The following is a 20,388-nucleotide window of genomic DNA, read 5'->3' on the forward strand; positions in this document are numbered from 1 at the left end:
AAGAATGCACAAAATCTGTTTTTTGTAAATTTCAGGGCACATTCTTTTAACAGAAAACTGTTTGATGTGAAACGGCTTCAATATTGGCCTAACATTCCGAACAACCTACAGTTTGCTTTGTTTTAACCCTGATGTGCGTTGTATCATCTGTGTGGAAATGTTGATATGTATGAGTTTCATAGCTGCGGCTCGTGTACCTTTATGTGTGCAGGAGTTGGTGTCCGAGAAGCTGAGCGTTCAGCAGCAGAGTGTAGAGTTAGAGAGACTCAACCAAGAACTGGAGAAGATCGGGCTCAACAGAGAAAAACTATTACAGCAAGAGCACACACTGGAGGACAGGTAGTCTGCTCTAATACACTGCTATGCTGTACCCATGCTAGGCTGTTTCCATGCTAGGCTTGCTAATCACATTGAGATGATTTCATGTGTAGAAATGAATGTCGGATGGGAAGTTGATTGACCGATTTCTCTTGTGCACACGGCAGCAAGTACAGGCTGCTGGAGTCTCGGCTTGAGGAAACCGTCCAACAGACGATGAAGTTTAAAGAGGAGAAAATCTCCTGTCTGGAAAAGAAACTGGAAGACAGCAACACACTCAACACCACGCTACGTGCTAAGCTAGCCACCGTAAGCACATGCACACAAACTCTTACTAAAAAAATCGGATGTTGTTTTTTGTAGAGTGTGTTACAATTTGTTTCGTTTTTTTCCAGGGGGAAGAAAACCACAACTACCAGCAGTGCTCAGGAGGCGACCGGGGTCAAGGGTCAGCCACTGCTGAACTGCTCCGGATCAAAGATCATCTCATTGAAATAGAAAAGAAGGTATGATTTGTCTGTTGTTGTTGTTGTTGTTTTTTATTCAATTCAGTTTATTTTGTATAGCCCAAAATCACAAATTAGCCTCAGAGTGTTTTACAATCTGTTTTACTGTTTCTATCACATATATTTATATTTACAATATTTGCTGTTTATTTTCCTATAATTCATTCATTCATAATTCACCTTTTTTTGCACAATTAATGAGCATATTTAATTTGATCTGTTTAATTATTAGACCATCAGGAATTCCTTGATGTGCCTCTTTATTTTAGAATTACTATTTAGATGTTCTTTTTTTAGTAGGTTATTCATTTTTCTGGTGTCATTACTTTCCCTAGAATGCCTCCCTGCAGATGGAGAGCAGTCTACTGAAGGGGCAGCTCAAACAGCTGGAGAACCAGAACACGTCTCTTAACAACCAGATCTTGGGGCTGCAGCGACACACCACCACCCTGCAGGAGCAGAATTCAGCTTTACATACACAGACTGCAAAACTACAGGTACAATGTCCAATTCAGCCACATAGTGTTTTTGTAAAACTGAGCCTATAAGCGCCAGTAACATCCGTTGTACAATAATTTCCCAGATAATGCTGTATTTAACCACTGAGTTCTAATGGATTTCTGTGTTTCAGGTGGAGAACTCCACGCTCTCCTCCCAGAGTGCATCTCTCATGGCCCAGAATGCAGTGCTGCAGGGCCAAGTTACTGCCTTGGAGTCGGAGGTGGAGACGTGGCAGAGGCAGCGCGAGGAGGCGTGGCGAGCCAGAGAGGGAGTGCTCAGCGACCACGAGCGCCTGCTGAGCGTTCACGAGAGGCAAGCGCACGAGTACGAGCAGCTCATCAGTCAGCACGCCGCGCTGAAGGGCAAGCAGAGGGCACTGGAGGGTGAGCACCGGACGCTGCACAGCAAGTAAGTGATGACAAAGAACCTTACTGCCAACAGTAGAGAGAGAGTCCTCTAAAAAACTGTGAGCAGAAAAGCCTCAGTGACAACATTTTAGTAAATAATTAATGGAGGAAGCAAAAATTAATGTAGTCCTCTGTCAAAGTCACAGTGAAATGCCATTAGAGCGTATTTAGCTTCTGTAATTTAAGTTTAGTTACAAGAAGGATTTCAATCAAATCCTTGAAATGTGTGGCTTCATGGATATAGTACGATGTAGCTGTGGAAAGATATGGAGCTGTAGGATTGTTCACCTGCACCACCTCATCCACATCTTATGGAAATGTAATCAGAGTTTTTGCCAGCTGAAATCTAAATACACCTGTGATATAACGGTGGAGTGAGGTTTGATATGATGGGCGGAGTTATCTAGTCACCAAAATCACATTTGATTGGATACATTTATGGAACCGCCCCAAGTTTAGCATGAGTCATCAAAAATATTTTTACATTTTGCAGAAAGAGGGATTTTGTGATAAAAATACTAAAACAATAAATGTTTTAAACACATACTGATACGCATTAACAGGGGGTAATACGGAACACAGGATTAGAACTTAGATAAATAGTTCTCATGTCACTGTGACTTCAGTGGAGATGTTGCGCTGCTGCTTATTACAAAATGTTTAAAAGTGAAGAAAGTTGTAAGCTTGCAGAAAAATGTAAGTTAGTATTACTTACTTTACCTAATATGCACCATTGTTTCTTCGTAGTTCCAAACAACAGACATTAGCTGATGTTTAGTAGATATTAATCTTTATTTAGGTCAGAACTTAAGATGGCCTGTCTCGTAGCTCTACTGTAGTTGTAACTGAACAAAGTAACTAAATGTAACAGAACTTCACTTGAGCTCAATGTACAGTATGTAAACAGATGCATGGCGTCACACATATGCACACACACAGCGTTCTCAGTCAACCTTGCTTTGTTGATTATTGACTTGTACACTCCACCACCAGTGGCTGGAGGTCACACAGTACTATTGATTGGGACATCAACCAACACAATTCAGAAATACAACCACATTCCAACCCTCAACTCATACAAGTTGCTGTAGTTATTTGTTCTATTTTGTTTTCATGGTTTTATTTTTATTTGTTATTGCTGTAATACCAAACCAGGGATTTCCTGAAGTTTTTAAGGTCCCCATACTGATCTCTTACTCATATTTACCTCAATGTTGATCTAAACCTACCACATTTAATAAAACAGCTGGAGCCTATTTAATCAGAAATGCCATCTTTTCCATGAGCTACATGATCCAAATACTGAAGGCCCTGGTTCAAATATGATTCAAATAAGATATTAAGGACATTTTAAATTGGCTGAAATTGATGTGAAATGATTCGCTGTAGAGAAGACGGCTTCATTTTAGCCAATACCATTCCATTAAAGAATCCGCAAATGGGCCCTGATACCGATAGTTAAGATCAGCTCGGGACATTTCAATGTCAAACAGCATGGAACTAGTACAGAAGTCCGAGCTCATACAGAGAACCTTCCCTGTCACTTTAGTAAAGGTTGCAGAAATGGTTCGCAAAGTACAAACGTTAATGAAAGAAAGAAGGTGGATTTGACTGTATATTTGTATTCTTTATTGTTACACTTGCTTGACTACACTTTAAGTTAACGCAAGATGACTCGGCCGCCTTGGCCCCACGAAACAGGACTGACGAGGTTCAACTAGCCAAAGAAATGGAAACTCTTTTTTTCAGTTTAGCGACCTCCTCAGTGTGACTCCGTCTGTGTTGGCTCGTCCTCAATAACTGATATTTAACCAACATCCTCACACTGCCAGCCTCACTCATGTGTCACATCACAGTTTAGAGGTACTTTTAAAGAAACATAATATTGATGCATCTCACCTTGTAATTTTTTCTTTTCACCATATTTGTGTTTGGGAAATGTGCTACACGGTATCAAATGTTTATGTAAATATAACCATGCTCAAGTTGTAATGACAGACAATATCATGTCCGTCCGCAGGTATTGTACTTTGCTACAGCAGAAGGAGAAATGGGAGGAGCAGGAGAGGCATGGTCGGAAAGAGAAGGAGGAACTGAACCAGGAGATCCAAAAGAGTCGTCTTCTACAACAAGAGAATCTACAGCTCAAAACAGAAGTGGACAGGTACTGTATTAGAAGTTGTTTTCTTAAGGTCTAAGCTTTGAAAAGGAAGTTTAGAAGTGGGGTCGTATGAGGTACTTATCCACAGTCAGTGTACCTAAAGTAATACAGTAGATAACAGTCGGCATGCCACCAGTGTGGAGAAACAGACAGGAGTACCAGCGCAGGAGCAAAGCGATGTTCTGCTGTGGACGGGAACAGCTGCTAAAACCTATTTTAGATGCCTAAAAAAGTCTTTATCAATTTAAATGTAAACTATATATGGAATATTTTTGCCAGTTCTATAAGAGCAGTAGACCAGCAACTCTCGTGTTCTGCAAGGTAAAAAGAGAGCACAGTCGGCTCCAAATTATAAACTACCTGAATCCATTACTTGAATTTCCTCGTGAAGTTATTCTTTCTCTTCTGCCCCCCCCCCCCCCCCCCCCCCCCCCCCCTCCCCCTTAGGTTAACAGAGAGCCAATCGCAGCAGTCAGAGCAATGTGAGGGGCTGCAGCAGCGCATGAATGAATGCAAGAGCTCATTAAGCTCCGCCCAGCTGGAAGAGAGTCGATGGATGGCACGATACGATTTGCTAATGGAGCAACACCAAGGCCTGGATCTAACCATGACCAAACTAGACAACCACTGTGAGGTGAGCCGGGCCTTTTACATTAGGAATAAGTGACATGTGTGCCCTGAAGCACAGCAGAGTAATCACCATCACCTTCTCTCGGTTACTTTCCTGACCTGACCCGCGCATGTGTGTTTTTTTTAGCTGTTGAGCCGACTGAAAGGGAACCTGGAGGAGGAGAACCACCACCTCCTGAGTCAGATCAACCTGCTGAGTCAGCAGAACCACACTCTACTAGAGAGGAGCATGGAGAGCAAAGACCTGTATCACCAGGAGCAGAAACTATACATGTAACTGCACCGCAACTCCTGCAACACAAACTGTGCACCATAAAACAACACCAGCAGTAAACAGACCATACATGTAACTATAGAGCAGACACCACCACTAAGAGGGAATTATCCAGGACTGCTTTTAAAGAAATGACATGTGTGTACTTTTATGTTGAAATTGTAAAGATAAATAGTCTTTATCACAAATTACATGGATGGATGAGCTCATCTGTGGTTTTGTGTGAGCATGAAACCAAAACAAATTCACCCTTTTTACAAACCAATTAGCTGGAAAGCTTTATTGTTTCATAGAGCTTCATCTCACCATCACTACATACTATTTATTGGGACAGTTGGAGCCAGGCGGCAACCTCCGGTTCTGAAAAGTGAAGCAAAAGTCCGATAATCCTCCTATTTAGAGTCAAATAGACCATAAAGCAGGGTATGCTTTAGAGCGGGGATACCTTGTGATTGACAGTTCACTACCAGAGCCGTATACGGCGTCTCTACGTCAGTCGCCAGCAGTCCAAATATGGTCACATCAGTTCACTGGTTGCAAAAAGCCAAGTTGACAGCATGGTGACTATGTCCACTTCTTATGTACAGTCCGTGATTGGAACACGCCCCAATGTTTCCAGGGAGTCCCGTCACAAGTGGAATACACTTCCTGGTTTGAATCACATGACCTAAATCATATATCTTTCCTATTCGATCTCAACGAATAGGAAGGATATAGTAGTAAATTCAGTAATAACTGTTGTCTATTGAAACGTCCACTGGGTGTCTCTGAAAATAAGATGTGTACCATGGCAATGAATACAACGTGTTTTTGTGTTTTTTTATTTCCAGTGATAAGCTGAACGCTCTCCGTCGCCAGAAAGAGAAACTAGAGGAGAAGATCATGGACCAGTACAAGTTCTACGACCCCACACCTAAAAAGTAATGCTTTTATAGACACGTTTAATTTTCTTTTTTACAGAAAATATGGAATATCTGTGTGCTGTGTTCAGTGTAGAACCAGCCCCACATAACAGTTCATGTTGTCTCGTCAGGAGGAGTCAGTGGGCTGGAGCCAAAGCTTTAGCCAAACTGATTAAACCCCGAAAGGAGAGCAGCAGGGAGAGAGGGGCCGACCGAGACAAGGAGGGAGGCAAAGAGAGAGAGAGAGCAAAGAGTGCCCCAGACATCCCGCTGCCTTCCCCGCCCCCCCTCCTCCCTCCTGAAACCCCACCACCTCTTCCTCAGCGCACAGGAAGTGACACACAGGACAGCGGCCATGCCCACAGTAACCATAACAACCACACCAGCAGCACCAGCCTGGGACCCCAGAGTCCAGCACTCACGCCAATCGGCCGAGGTAAGCACACTCCGTCTCCATACACTATTAATTATCCGTCAAAGATCACAAGTTTCATATTGACATCAGCGGAGAAATTCATGTCTATGATGTCGTCTTTATGGAACATGAGAGAGTGGAAAACTGTTTGAAGTGTTTTATTTTGAAATGCACAATCAGCATGTATCAAGTACATTCTTTGCTAATATTTTGGTTCCAAAAAACCTCATAGCTGATGGAACATGGTGACTTCTGATCTGGTACACTTTCATATCTTCACCCGTAGAGGGCGCTGTTGAACACCACATAATATCAGTGACCGTTTCTCACGTCTATTATCATCCACTGTACCTGTACTTTACTGGGTTTCCATATTAACAAGACTCTGCTCGTGCAGAAGAATTTTAATAGCACACAGAGGTGTTATGGAATGTTCTAAACTAGGTTTCTACTGCATTCTTTCCAAACTTTCTTTTGGAATCTGTGTAATGTATCATTATATTTTACACTTCCAGGTGCTTCCTGATACTTTATAATTTACACATCTTTCAAATAAACAAACAAACAAAAGTTACAAGTTTGATTCAGTCAATTTAAAACAAGTGTGTTGTACCTTCGTAATACTCCATACTCTAAAGTGAAGTGCTATTAAAAGTAACTGTTAGTGCTATACAAATAATTACATTATTATTATTATTAGCCATTTATGTTACTATTATTGTCAGACTAAATATGTGCTTTGCGAAACATTCTAAAAAGGGTAAATCACTATTAAACTACTCTAAATTCATCAACATCTAACAACTTTTCATGAAATGATCATAGCAGATGCAAATATTACAGATAAACGGTATTATCTCAATGTTTATTAAACGTTTCTGAAATAATACTTTTAGAGCTGAAGTACAGTGAAATGACTTCATTCCACGTTTGCCTTGGATTTGATCAAACTATGGATCTTATAACATTTGTACTGATCTCCTACAAGCCACTAACTAACCCCACATCTTTAATCCAGCTTGTGACAAGGGCTCACAAGTAGACATTGCTTTGTATTTACACATACAAAAAAAGGTATGGGACCACTTCACGCTGTAGCAAACTGACTTTTCATCTTTCTGTCCTAATAATATACGTGGGTGCTAATGCATGGTCCAAACTTTGTTTATGTTTCTATTTCAATGTTATTTATTTTTTTAGAGCTCTACTCTTAAATGGAGTTCTCCTCATGGCTGAGCTCAATTCACTTTGTTTGTCTGCATAAATGACTCCCCAACATATTCCTACACCATGCGTTGCGATACTAGTCCTACGTGTTTGAATTCAGAGTGAGTTGAGGTCAGTCTCTTTGAGTCTAATGCATGATTTTTTTATTCTCATGGATCTTCTTGCATGATGTCTATTATTTAGCATTCTGCCAATAACTTCTGAATCAACTGTTTCCTTTGATTTACTCACTGTCATTATTTCACCGTTTGCTTTACGTTTCTCCATCTCTCCCTCCTGTCTCTCTCCACTCTCTACATCTCAGCTCCCCTCACCCCAAAACGCTTCAGTTTCTTCCGCAGTAAAAGTCAAGAGAAACTCCTCCCCTCCTCCCCACCCTCCTCCTCGTCCTCCTCGTCTTCCTCCTCCTCCCGTCCCTCCCTCTCTCTCACCAGAAGACTGCGATTCTGGTCTTCCACTGACATCACAGCTGACGTCATCACTAGCCAGCCATTCTCAGCCAACGGAGTATTCTAACCCCCCCCTCCTCCTTTTCTTTAACCATGCACATCATCATCATCATCATCACTGTCACCTCCACGTCATGATGCTCAGCAACACTCATCGCTGTGACTCTTAGTACTTCACACAATAATGCACATACCATGCACTTCATAAACACTAATGCAGTCACACTCCCCGAGCCTACAGATAAACATTCAATACACACACAAACAGGTGCGCGTTGCAGGTGTGAGCCAGCCAGTATTACTAGTAAGTAGTAAGCACACACATGTGGAGATGGTTTATGTGTGAGAACGTGTGCGTGCCATGTTTCCCTGCACGCCAGGCACGCCTGCATACGTCTGCATGTCCTTGAAGAGTTGTTTTATTTCTCATAGGTATCTGTGTGAATGATGTTTGTGTGTGTTTGTGTGCTGTCTGCTCACTTAATGTTTTGAATCTGTTGTCTTGGTGAGGACACATTTCTGCATTGGGAGCAGATCTCACCTCAGTCTGGGTCTGAGCTGTGAGCTACTACTACTGCAAACTCTATCACCCAGCACCTCTTCTTTCAACTTTTTTCTCTGCCTGTCTATTTGCTTTAACCCTTTGTCTGTCTGTCCTCTGTCTGAAATAAGCTTTTTAAGCATCAGAAGCCTACATGGGTTTTGAAAACACCAATGTTTTGTCTTTAAGGCAGCTAAGATAAGAATCACGACACCATATCAGCTTAAAGAGAAACTGCGTCACTTTTAAAAGAAGAAACAATACTGTCTTCCTCCTACAAGTGAAAAATTTAAGCAATTTAACACACACACACATAAAACATGCAAAATTCACTCAGGGGTTTTGTCTCCACAGCCTTAGTTGGTCTGGTATGACCGTTAGATTGTGGTGGCTTAGATTAAGCAGTTAGCTGACATTGAGTCTTCTCTACCTTTCTTACTGTTACTGTTACATTTTAGCATGTCCTAGATAAACATTTCAATGACGTAAAACAAGAAGTAAACACATCAAGGCCTGGTTGTTGTCACCATTGGATCTCAGTCAGGCTGCTTTTCTATGACGCCTATGTCTAAAATGCATTATAAACATTTTTATAATGTGGTATAATCTGCTTAACACTGTATAATTGTAGTTATAAGCACTCATGAATCTTCATAATGATTTATAACCTAATCACAAATTATAAAGCATTTTATGACTTATAAGGTCAATTATCATAATATTTCATAATTGCTGGTCACTCCCTGACTTATTTGCAATGATCATAGTGCATAGAGCGATGCAGGGATGACATATTTTTGTAGTCCAACAGGAAGTTAGCCTCACACTGGTTGCCTCTACAGAAAGCCAATGGGATTTTTTTTATTGGATTTCTGATTATTGCAGAAAATAATCTCTGTGGCAAACAAACGTTTATGATACTTACACGTTTTGTTACGCAAGCTAATGAACACCACTTTCATGATTTTTGAAGGGTAAATGCTATCGGTGGAGGAAAACGCTAACGTTAGGCTATAAAGGAACTACACCACGGTCACTTGACTTAACGTCACCTCCACCAAGATAAAGGAGAACCGCTGTTTTTAAAAGCTTCTAAACAGTTAAACCACAGACCTTTTTTCTGACATTTAACATTGACTCTTGAGACGAGGGAACAGGGAGTGCAAGAAAGCTGACTCATTTCCTGGTTTTGGACTCATTCCTGCAGAACTCTATTATAATTCTCATAGTTGCTAGGTATTATTACGATTATCGATTCCGCCACTTTGGCCAAACTGACTATTTTGTTACTGTTGAAAAGTGCCCATAAGAACAACGAGAGCAAAACGCCAGGGAGCAAGTGTTATATGTTCCATCCAGTGATGTCAGTGACCCCCATCCCTTGACATTGGTCAGAAATATCCAGTCACAATGTCCAGTGGGCCTGAATCAATGAATGGATTGCTGATGTCTTGCTTGGCTTTCTTGCTACTTTATGTGACGCACACAACACGTCTCATGGTCATACCATGGCGTGCAGTTTCCCTTACAACACTGTCACTGGTCTGCAGGTTTGGCTGACAGAGGCCGTGGTGTTTACCGTAGCAGTACTCCAGGAGGCAGCAGTGAGAGTGTCAATGGAGAGGATGGACACGGCCAAGGTAATGGTCGTGTTGATGTTTAATGATGTTTAACATTCTGCCAACATGTTGTAAATCCAGCAGGAAAACTGAGCTTGTCGATTAGGATGGAAGGTAAATAATTTTGAGGCGGTCTAATTATTGTAAAGGAACAGGACTGTTAGCCTACACAGTGTTCACTCAGTGAGCCAGCTGCTTGGATTGATCAGCAGCTGGAATCATATTTTTAATTTAGGCCACAAATTCCAACCTGTTACTTAACCAGGTCTTGTGCACATTTATTGCTGCTAGTGGCTGTTTGGTCTTATCGTTCTTGCTTGAAAACCTAAATTGAGTCACTGGGAAGGAAGGGGAAGAGAATTATACTATTATATTATGCGGCTTCCTTTTACCAATACTTGTGGCTTTGAGAAATGCTTTGAAATTTAAGGTAAAATGAGATATGTCTAGTATTATTGTTTATATTAAATGCAGTATATAAGGACAATGTATGTATTATAAAAGGTAAAAGATATTTTCAGTATAATATAAATTCTTTAATTTATGATAATATATTGTTTTGCTGCCTTCCAGGTCAGACACATAAAGCTCTGAGCTCAACTCCCAGCCATCAGTCACCCTCATTGGGCCTGACTACCAGCTCCAGACTGGGACAAGGTCTCAGCCGCAGGCCCAGAGGTAAGCCAGACTATTAATACTAATATTAATAACCCTTATTCAGGAGGCAGCAAGAGTGTTTGTTTTGTAATGGTGCGTACAAATTTACAGGTCTATTATTTGATGAAGACTCCCGCCACAACTCCTCTGACTCTATGTTTGGTCAACATGGCAACACGGGAGGTCGCCCAGGGTCAGCAGACTTCAGCCACCACACCTCCAGCTCCAACTCGCCTGTCAACGGCAGAGGTACACACACACACACACACACACACACACACACACACACACACACACACACACACACACACACAGTGGCTCAGTGGTAGAGCAGGTCATCCTGGGTTGTCTCTCGCATCAATTTTTTGTTTAAAAAAATCCAAACCATTTTGTGTCACTGCAGCCGAGGGAACGTTAGCTAGCTAACAGTAGCAAAACAGGTCTGTCTCTACCTGGAAATGTGTTGTGAAATGGGAGGTGATATTCAAACATAACTGGTCATTGAAATTATGCATTTTAATTTGATGTTCTTTATTCATGTGAATTATTTTTTTTGTGACCAATTTTTGATTCATTATGCATACTTAGGTACAAAAAAGGAGCAATGAGTCATCCTATTGCCCACTATGTTTCACAGATAATACAGGTTATGTTGTTTGTTTGCAATTATAATTTATCTATTATTAATATATTAATATAGATATATTAATATTATATAATATTAATATGGCATATCATCATTGTACACTAAAGCAAGGTATGTGAACACTCAATCTCACACTTCAAAGTAAAAATATAGCTACAATTATATTTTACATGGAGGATATCAGCAGCTCTTCTAATGGCCTCTTAGGATTCTCCTTTTAGCTTCTTTACAGATGCATTTGACAGTTCTAAGATGAATACATTATGAAAGAAAGATATCTATTGATTCATAGATTCAATATGTGAGGTATCTATCTTGTGATGAACCCTCTCCTTAATATATTACGAGAAAAATCCTTATTCAGTAATACAATGTTTGGGAGGCATGATATCTGAACCCCAATGATATTACACAGAAAGCATGTTGGGCTTGGGCTCATCCTCAGCCGACAGCATTACCTTGTTGACAGATAATAGCTGTGTAGCATTTTGTATCAGTTGGTGATTATCACTACCTGATGGAGGAGAAATGTTCTTCCATATTCTCTTCCAATAGATAAGATGTCCATAATTTTACAATTTTTCATTTCATACAGCAGTAATGCCAATGTATCCAAGTCATTTCCATTGCATCTATTCTATATGCATGAGGACTAAGGTAGTCTTTCGGTGACGTAAAAACATGAAAGTCTCTCTAGAGCTTGTGTTTGGTTTGTCCATTCTGGGCTACTGTAGAAACATGGTGGTGTATCATGGTGGACTCCATGAAGAGAACCCGCTCGCTATGTAGATATGAAGGGCTTATTGTAAGCTAACCAAAACAAGTAGTTTCAGGTGATTACACACCATGAAAACATAGTTATGAATATTATATTCCCATCTTTATAATTGAAAGGTTATGTATCCCGCGGTAACACGACGGGTCCCAACATGTTCCAATTTTTGTGTTATAATATGTTCCAGTCTTATTATGCCAGTCTTCTTCCCAGTTACACAATTTCTTTATATGTTGCCGCACCTTCACTGCTTGGACAAAAATTTGACCACATTTTTTGACACAATCTCCAAGAGACATATCAGTGAACAGTAGATCTCCAAGTTTAAGCGGAGTCATTTATTATGGGAATTCTTGAGCATATATAAAAAGAAAAGACATAATATGAACAGATACTAATAACAGCTAGCTAGCTTTTTTGATTCATTCTAACCTTTTGGCTGTAGCTCGGAACCCTCTAGATAGCGCTCTGAGGCCCACAATTGGGCAGCAGGCAGAATATTTATATGAATAAAAAAGAAATTGCTATTATCTATTACTGATAATGTATAACATTAGATAAATAATAAAGTGAAATGACCCAGTCTATATACAGCTCATACATGTTTTATATACAATATTCTGTCCTAAAAACATCAGGTGGACTGAAGTGGTATCCAGTTTCAGTCAGTACTAACTCGATATTTCTAACCGTCTTAGACTCATCAGATCGTCAAGCTCGTTCAGCCAGCCTCTCTAGTGACGATGTCATGGGTCTGAGCCAATCACAACAGACTCTGTCACGTAGCTCCACCCTTCCATACGACCACGCACCCCAGAGGGCCCAACCGCAGCGTGGAGGCGGAGTTCGAACTAAGACCCGCCCGTCGTCTCCTGGAAGTGAGATGGTGACGCTGGAGGAGTTTCTACAAGAGAGCAACCAAAAGTCACCTCCTATGGTAGGAAATATATGCATGTATGGTGAAAAAGAAGTTTACTATGATGCTAATATGTATGTACACACATAAGAAACATAGTTAGCTCTTAAAATAGGAACATTGACTCAGTATTCACTTTATTATGGACACCTCCCTGTCTACACATCTCATCCCTGGAGACAGTGAGTTACCTACAATAAAACATCATAATACAGACACAGTGAACACCCACAACGTCTTCTGTGGTGGCTTTTAGGGCAAAAGGGCATAAAGACAACGGCCTCACAGTGAGTAACAGACACTCACCAGTAAGACGAGACAAATCATTATTGCAGAGCTCCCTTTGGTCTGTGATTTCTACAGAGGGTTATCTGTACAGGTCATCTCAGGCTACACAATACATGATATGGGGGGATGTTAAGAAATCAACAAATCACAAATTCATTGCGTTAGATCGTTTTTTGTGTGAGTGGTCATCCACTAAAAAAAGACATTAACAATTTAAATTGTTAGGTCACAGAATGATTCTGAGTCAGCCTCAAACCCATGAACATTTCAGATCAGTTGGTGGAACACTTTGAATAATGTACTGTGTGCATGATAAACTGAAAAAAAAATGTAATGCAGGTTTCTTTAATGCTTGAAAAATTCCCTTCCTGAAGATAATGGTTGTTGTAGTCAATGTTCGGATTAATCTCAAAGCAGACTGGAGGCAGAAACTCTAGAAACGTTGTTATAGAAACAAGCTTTTGATGACTTCTCCTCAGAGCCTCTAGCCCCTGAAGTCTGCTGCTGTTTGGTTCTGAGATACAGCGTAAAGACTAACCATTAAAACAAACTGAAAGTAATGCAATTTTCCCTCAATAACCTCCTGGTACCTTGTGTTCGTGGTGTCAACAAAACCAATAGCAATAGTGAAAGTGGAAATTACTGTATGGTGCAAATCGTGCAGTTAATCTCAAAACAGACAGAAAAGCAGTCATTTTCTTGATGTGGTTATTATTTATTACATTAAAGTAAAGAAAAGAGCCAGTGAAGCATTTTTTCTTGGCTCCAGATATTGCTGTATATTTATGCAGGTTTGGCTGTGGAGACCTTTCAAGGACAGACTATAGGACTATTGTCACTATGAATAATAAAAGAGATGCTACAGTTTTCATATGTATTCACAGCTGAACAGACTGCTTGGGACAAACTAAATGATCTATTGGAAGTTCAGGAGCTATGCATCAACTCTACAATCAATCCTTGAATGCATTTATTTATATTATTAGTAGTATTCTGTTGAGTTTTAGGATAACCTTCTCTGACTGAGGGGGAACCTGTCCCCTGTATGGTCATTTTACATTTGAAAAAAGACAAATTCTTTAAAGATGATGACTTCCAACATTGAGGAAAATGACTTTAAACTCTCTGAACTCTCTCAGTTCCATCAAACACCTCACACAAAGAAAGAAACCATGGCACGTGTTGTTATCTCGTCACAGAGCTACCTATTTGAGGTTGTGCCGGCCTTTGATCAGTTAATAAACAGTTTAATCTGCATCACTGCAGAGAAGACAGCCGGCCAAAGAAAGGACGTTTCTGACTGAGCAGCAGACGCTCGTGTATTAGTCATTGTCCAAATTTCTGAAGTAGTACTTTTCACCTCTAATCTAACAGCTGTGAGGTAGATTCCTGCCTACAAATCAGATGTGTCATTCCAGCCTGTCATCCATGTACAGTCACTAAAAGAACTGCAACACCCATAATAATTCTTATTGATGGTCCCACAGAGAGGGAGAGGCCTTCAGAGCTGCCTCTAAAACAACACGCTTTCCTTATGACAAAAAAATATAAAATCCAGGGTGATTCTGATATCATTTCAATCAGTATAATAAAAGAATATGATAAACAGGGATTCCCACCCTTACATCAAAGGTTTCACGGTCATTGACATCAGACATATTAATGTAGGCCAGACACATGTTCTTTCTTTCTATCAGAAGTGATCGTTTCTACAACACTTGCTCACAAAGCGCATAACAGGAACACAGCAATAATAATAGTGAAATATGAATGTGGGATCTCCAGCATGTCCAATAGGTTTGAGACCAAAACATAGTTTTGAGGGTGTTAGCTATTGACCCTGCAATCAAATAATGTTTTATTGAAAGTCAAATAAATTTGTGTGTTAAAATGTGTTGATGAGAATCCCATTTTTTTTGTGTGTGTGTGTGTTTTGCGAATCTAAATGTTTTGCTAGCTTTTGAGCTAAATCTCATGGGCGGATCTACACTGAAAGAGCTAAAGATATGTATAATAGTGTATTAATACTGGGGGCTCATCTCGTAGACTCTGTGAACTTAGCTCTAAGGCCTTAATTATTATAGTTTCTATAGAGAGCTGACACATACGATATTAATGTGTCACACAGCAGCAGATTGCGTATGTCAGTAATCAATCAGTATATCCTGATGGGGAGTGGTGAGTGACATGCCGTTCACATGTCACATGCCATGTTGTTAGAGTCACTTGGAAAATCTAGCTAAACCCGAGTGATGTGTCCTTCCGCGTCGAGGCTTCGAAGCGTGTGTCGCGTCATCCAGGAAGATTTTGGTGAAGCGTGTATCGAGGCTTGTGTTGATGACGTATGTGGTGACGTTCGAAGCCTCGCGAGCCGACCGTACCATGTGACTGATTCAGGAAATGGTTTGCGGGTTTGGCGTGCGATTCGAAATATAAGGGGCAGCGAAACGCAATGAATCCCCCCTCACATTTTGTGGACTTGGGACTTTATTGCGTGTTTATTTGCAATCTATTCGAGCATCACAAACATAATTTATTCAATTCAAAGCTTCACATCCCAACACCATGGTGTCGTTATAATCACTTTGCCTGTTTTACATTTATTGTCCACTTGAAGGCGCAGTAGAGCAAATGAAGCACCATGAAGCTTCGGCCCACGAGTGAACCAATTGGATGGAAAGCTTCAATGCTTCATGAAGCTTCATCTCGCCATCACTACTAAACCCTAAAACACAAAATTTTCCTTATTTATTCTGTCAATTTGTTTTGTATTTCCTTTGTCTAGGTGTCAACAGGAAGCAAGGAGGATTTGATGACGGACTATTTCACCAGAAGTCCCGCCCCCTCGGGTCCCGCTGGCAGAGATCAGGTGACTCCCACCAGCTACGTCACGCCCACTGTGCAGTCATCCAACCAGAGGCCGGGCCAGAGTGTCAAACCCTCGCCCCGCCAGCCTGTAGGCCAATCCCCGGCCTCAGGCCTGCCCGTCACCCAGAGAAGCAGCCAATCGCTGAGCAGAGCTTTCAGCCTGGCCTCAGCTGATTTGCTGCGCTCCAACGGACCAGACAGTTTCCGTGGAAATGAAGGCCAATCGGATGTGGTCATTCGGAGACAAGGGGGAGGGGCTAGTGGGAGAGAGAGGCCTCTCTCCGCTCGGCTGGCTGGCCCGACCAATCAGCACGGAGACGGCAGCTTCCTGAATCCGCCTATTCACCATTCGTCTTCTCTCAACCTGCAAACAGAGAGACACGCGGAGAGAGAAAGAGAGAGAGGGAGGACCCCTGTATCTCGGAACGGCCCCACCTCGTCCTCCCCCTACCACCACCGCGGAGAGGTCGCCATGGTAACCCCCGTCAGGGCTGTTCCTGCCACGTGGCCCGACGAGGCCTCGGAGCACGGGGAGGTGTTAAGGGAGGGGCAGTCGGGTGACTCCTCCCACTTAAAGAAAGAAAGCGAGAAAGCCAGGTGTGGCTCCGTTGAACGCCCAAAGAGCACGCCTTCTTCCCCTGACCCCAACAACGACCCTCAGACCGTGTGGTATGAGTACGGCTGTGTCTAAACACTGACACTGATGGACGTCCATGGGTGTGGCTGTGTCTAAAGACAGAAACCCAAAAACTCAAACTACAGTCTGCTGGGGCTGAATCCAAACCCTCAGTCACAAGCAATCAGTCTCTGGACTGTGCTCTTTGTATTGTGGATGAATGTTATTCTGAGCTTTGCTCAAATACGACATCTACTGGGAATAAGTCTAAGTCCTCGAACGCAAAAGCCAAATTTAAACATTTCTGTACATAAAGGAGTCGTGACTTCCGTTTGTATTTTCTGGAACTAACTTTTGTAGATTAACAAGCAGACCTGATTCCGTATGCCACCTGCCGATACAGCTGATTAACACAGAAAGGAAGCTTTCCAAATCAAAGCAGCTGCCGGGGATTTCAGCAGCACCTCAACTACTGGATCTGTAGAAACAATTTCACCATTTTTCATCACAAGCTGGATCTCTCAGAGGGGGATGCTATGTAGACATGATGAGATCCCTGACGATCTTTCTAAGGATTTAGACATGAACAACACTATCGATGGTCCCTGAGAATGCTGGAAGTCATTGGCCTCTGCCGTTTTATTATCGCCCTGTTTACCGGAGCCCACTGGCTGTTTTTTATTTTTCACATCCAGAAATGGAGATGGGAGCTGAGATGTCTGAAGCCTGATAATCCACAACACTTAAAGCCTGCGGGAACAGAGGACAAGTCCTACATGCAGAGCTGAGGACCAGAATACTAAGGGCGGGCCTGGTCTATGAGCTGGAACTCTTTTGACCTGCTAATGTTTACCTGGAGGCCGCTGGGAATTAGCCATCACCGAGAGGAGTGGTTGGACTGACGACTGACCAGAAGCGACTGAATGTATCAGATTTCTCCTCCTATTTCTGTCCTCCTCCTCTCACCTGCTATCTAGAACAAACACTGGAAAAGAGGAGCGAGAGAAGGGATAGATTCAAGCAAAGAGTGTTGAGGCAAGCAAAGCAGAAATGCGTGTAGAGATAGAGAGCGAGAATAAATGGAGGGACGCTGGGACGGAGGAGAGCGGTGGACAGATATAGAGATGGACGGAGTGGCAGGAGGACGGATAGATAAACAGGAGAAAGGAGGAGGCTCTCCTCCCAGTTAAATTACAGTCCTTCTCCCTCCATCTTTAGATTCTGTCCCAGCATGCAACACTCTTAACACTTTACTGGAAACGTTGCACAGCTCAAGCCAACACTAGCTTCACAAACAAACACACACACACACACATAATGATATATACAGACACAGAGGAATTGTCCTCGAGGGGCTCGGTTGTGGCTTCGCCAACCATTCAGCTGGCCTTCATTTACACACACACACACACACACACACACACACACACACACACCACTGGGTAAACCACTGTGTTTTGGTATGGTGCACTAATGCACGCTAAGTTAGCTAGACAGTTGTGAGCACTGCACAGCGGAGAGAGAGGGAGAGACACAGAGGGAGATTCAGACCCACTGTGATCTGGATAGTTATAGTTTGCATGTGATGAATTTCAGTTTTTATAATAACTAAGTCACCATTAAGAGAACAGCAGCAGAAGGTTGAATACACTCACCTCATTAAGAGCACTCTGGAATTATAGAAGATTCACACTTAACTTGGTATTCTTGAACCTGGACCCTATTTTCCCATGTCTTTGTGTCTCTGTGATCAACTCGGGAAAGCATTTTTTAAATTGTTGTCTTTTGTAATAGAAGTGTCTGACAACTTTTCGGAAAGAGTTTTGCTGGAGGAGAAGGCTCGTTTTGATGTATTATGTGTTATGTTATATTATGTTATGTTATGTTATGTGTGGATTGCTGGCTGTAGTTATTTGAGCCATAGTATACGGATGAAGAGGAACAAAGAGAGAGAGTTAACAGTCAGAGGAGGGAGAAGCTCGGTACACTGCTTGTTACAAATACATTTTACAGTTTCCTTTAAAGCCCAGCAAACAGAGAGAGGAGGAGGATGAAGAGTTGGGGGAAGTACATGGAAGTATGCCTCAGAGACGGATGATGATGTCAGTGGAAAAAAATAATCTTATGCTAATTATTCTGATTGACTGACCTTTTGTCTGTACTGCTGTTTGTACATACAAAGCTGTCCCTCCTGCATTAGTGACGACTGACTGCAAAGACTTTCCTAAGAGCACTAGAATGATGAAGAGGAGGAGGAAGATGTAACACTGGAGAAAGTGAACATTTGACTGGAATCCATCACTAACTGTTCCGCTCACCTGTTGAACAAAAAGCACATGTCAATATGCAACGAGCTAAATTATTTTACCTGTAACATTTGTACATGACATTAGATTTTTATTAACGGGGCAGATATTCCCAGATACTTTTTGGATACTTTTTTGTAAAATCCTCTGGAACTTCACCTTGAAAATGTTTGTTGATACCAAAAAAAAGAAACTTTCAGATCAATTCCTGTACACTGGTAAAAGTCATACGGTTCCAAGAGTTGTAGATTATAGAGTGTGTGTGTGTGTGTGTGTGTGTGTGTGTGTGTGTGTGTGTGTGTGTGTGTGTGTGTGTGTGTGTGTGTGTGTGTGTGTGTGTGTGTGTGTGTGTGTGTGTGTGTGTGTGAGAGAGAGACAGTTTGCTGACGTCGAAAGGAAACATATTGAATTCCCAAAAGCAATTTTATATTTTCTGTTATTGAAACAAGACCATCACACACACTTGTGCATTATGTTATTGGCTCTGTGGACAGTGTGTGTGTGTCTTAGTCTGTCTGTGTGTCTTCTTGTCTGTCTGCCCGCTCTGTGTTACTGTCCCATCATTCCCTTAACAACACACCAGTTTTGTTTTTTGGTTTTTTTTGGGGGGGGGCAATTGTTCCTATTAGTCAGCTTTACCTGCTCCATGTTGAGAGCGACAGCACCACAAATCCTCAGCGGGACTCTGGTGCTTCCTGCTCTGTGGACCAACGGGCTGATGTCCTCTAAAGAACGTGTGTCCTCCGTCTGGTCTCTGCACCAGAGACACACAGAAGGACACCAGCTCACTGCAGAGAGAAGTGAAAGCAGAAGGTGAAGCGGAAGGTGAAGCGGAGCCCACGTCACTGACATTTCCTGCTGTCACTGGAATAACTGCTGCTTGACTTCACTTTATGACTATTGCTGACTACTCTGCTGTGATGTGACTACTGTTTTAAAAAGGCTACTAGTGTGATTCAGTAGAAACTGAGGTTGAAGCTTTTTGGTAATAAAGATTTACAAACTTGAACAGATGCTCCTACCTCATTGTGTCAGCAGTGCCTAGTGTCTTTATTTTAGCGGTGTCCCAGTTTATTTCATTTTGCTGTGCAAGGAATATATCACAGACACATATATATATATATATATATATATATATATATATATATATATATACGTATATGTATGTATATATATATACATATATGTATGTATATGTGAATGGCAGTAGACAGGAACCTAAGATGTTGCTTATCAATAATTGGTTTAACGATTTATAGGCCTTTTTCAGAGTGAAAGTGTCCATTTATTATTATTATTATTATTATTATTAATGACGTCTCTCGTCCCTGTAAACCACAACAGCAATACCAGGAACCGCGTACAA

The 20,388-nt window shown here is 41.6% G+C and overlaps 1 protein-coding gene across 2 annotated transcripts in view; it reads left to right on the plus strand.

The window, feature by feature from the left end:
• ccdc88c (coiled-coil domain containing 88C) overlaps positions 1 to 20,031 on the plus strand; it is a 45,721-nt gene extending 25,690 nt beyond the window's left edge. Inside the window, exons 17-31 of one of the 2 annotated variants that reach the window (XM_068717738.1) lie at positions 212 to 339; positions 486 to 627; positions 714 to 824; positions 1,160 to 1,321; positions 1,456 to 1,733; positions 3,753 to 3,896; positions 4,341 to 4,527; positions 4,651 to 4,796; positions 5,628 to 5,717; positions 5,831 to 6,135; positions 9,882 to 9,971; positions 10,524 to 10,628; positions 10,719 to 10,856; positions 12,727 to 12,965; positions 16,018 to 20,031. In XM_068717738.1, the coding sequence (XP_068573839.1) occupies positions 212 to 339; positions 486 to 627; positions 714 to 824; positions 1,160 to 1,321; positions 1,456 to 1,733; positions 3,753 to 3,896; positions 4,341 to 4,527; positions 4,651 to 4,796; positions 5,628 to 5,717; positions 5,831 to 6,135; positions 9,882 to 9,971; positions 10,524 to 10,628; positions 10,719 to 10,856; positions 12,727 to 12,965; positions 16,018 to 16,791 (3,039 nt within the window). In that variant the 3' untranslated portion in view covers positions 16,792 to 20,031. Of the gene's footprint in view, positions 1 to 211; positions 340 to 485; positions 628 to 713; positions 825 to 1,159; positions 1,322 to 1,455; positions 1,734 to 3,752; positions 3,897 to 4,340; positions 4,528 to 4,650; positions 4,797 to 5,627; positions 5,718 to 5,830; positions 6,136 to 7,645; positions 7,980 to 9,881; positions 9,972 to 10,523; positions 10,629 to 10,718; positions 10,857 to 12,726; positions 12,966 to 16,017 lie in introns of those variants that run through there. The other variant, XM_068717739.1, reaches the window with a different exon arrangement.
• Positions 20,032 to 20,388: the final 357 nt, after the last annotated feature.

The sequence above is a fragment of the Cebidichthys violaceus genome, unplaced genomic scaffold (genome assembly GCF_023349555.1).
Source record: "Cebidichthys violaceus isolate CVI_PGR_0920_01 unplaced genomic scaffold, fCebVio1.0.p SCAF_22, whole genome shotgun sequence".
Classification (NCBI taxonomy): Eukaryota; Metazoa; Chordata; class Actinopteri; order Perciformes; family Stichaeidae; genus Cebidichthys; species Cebidichthys violaceus.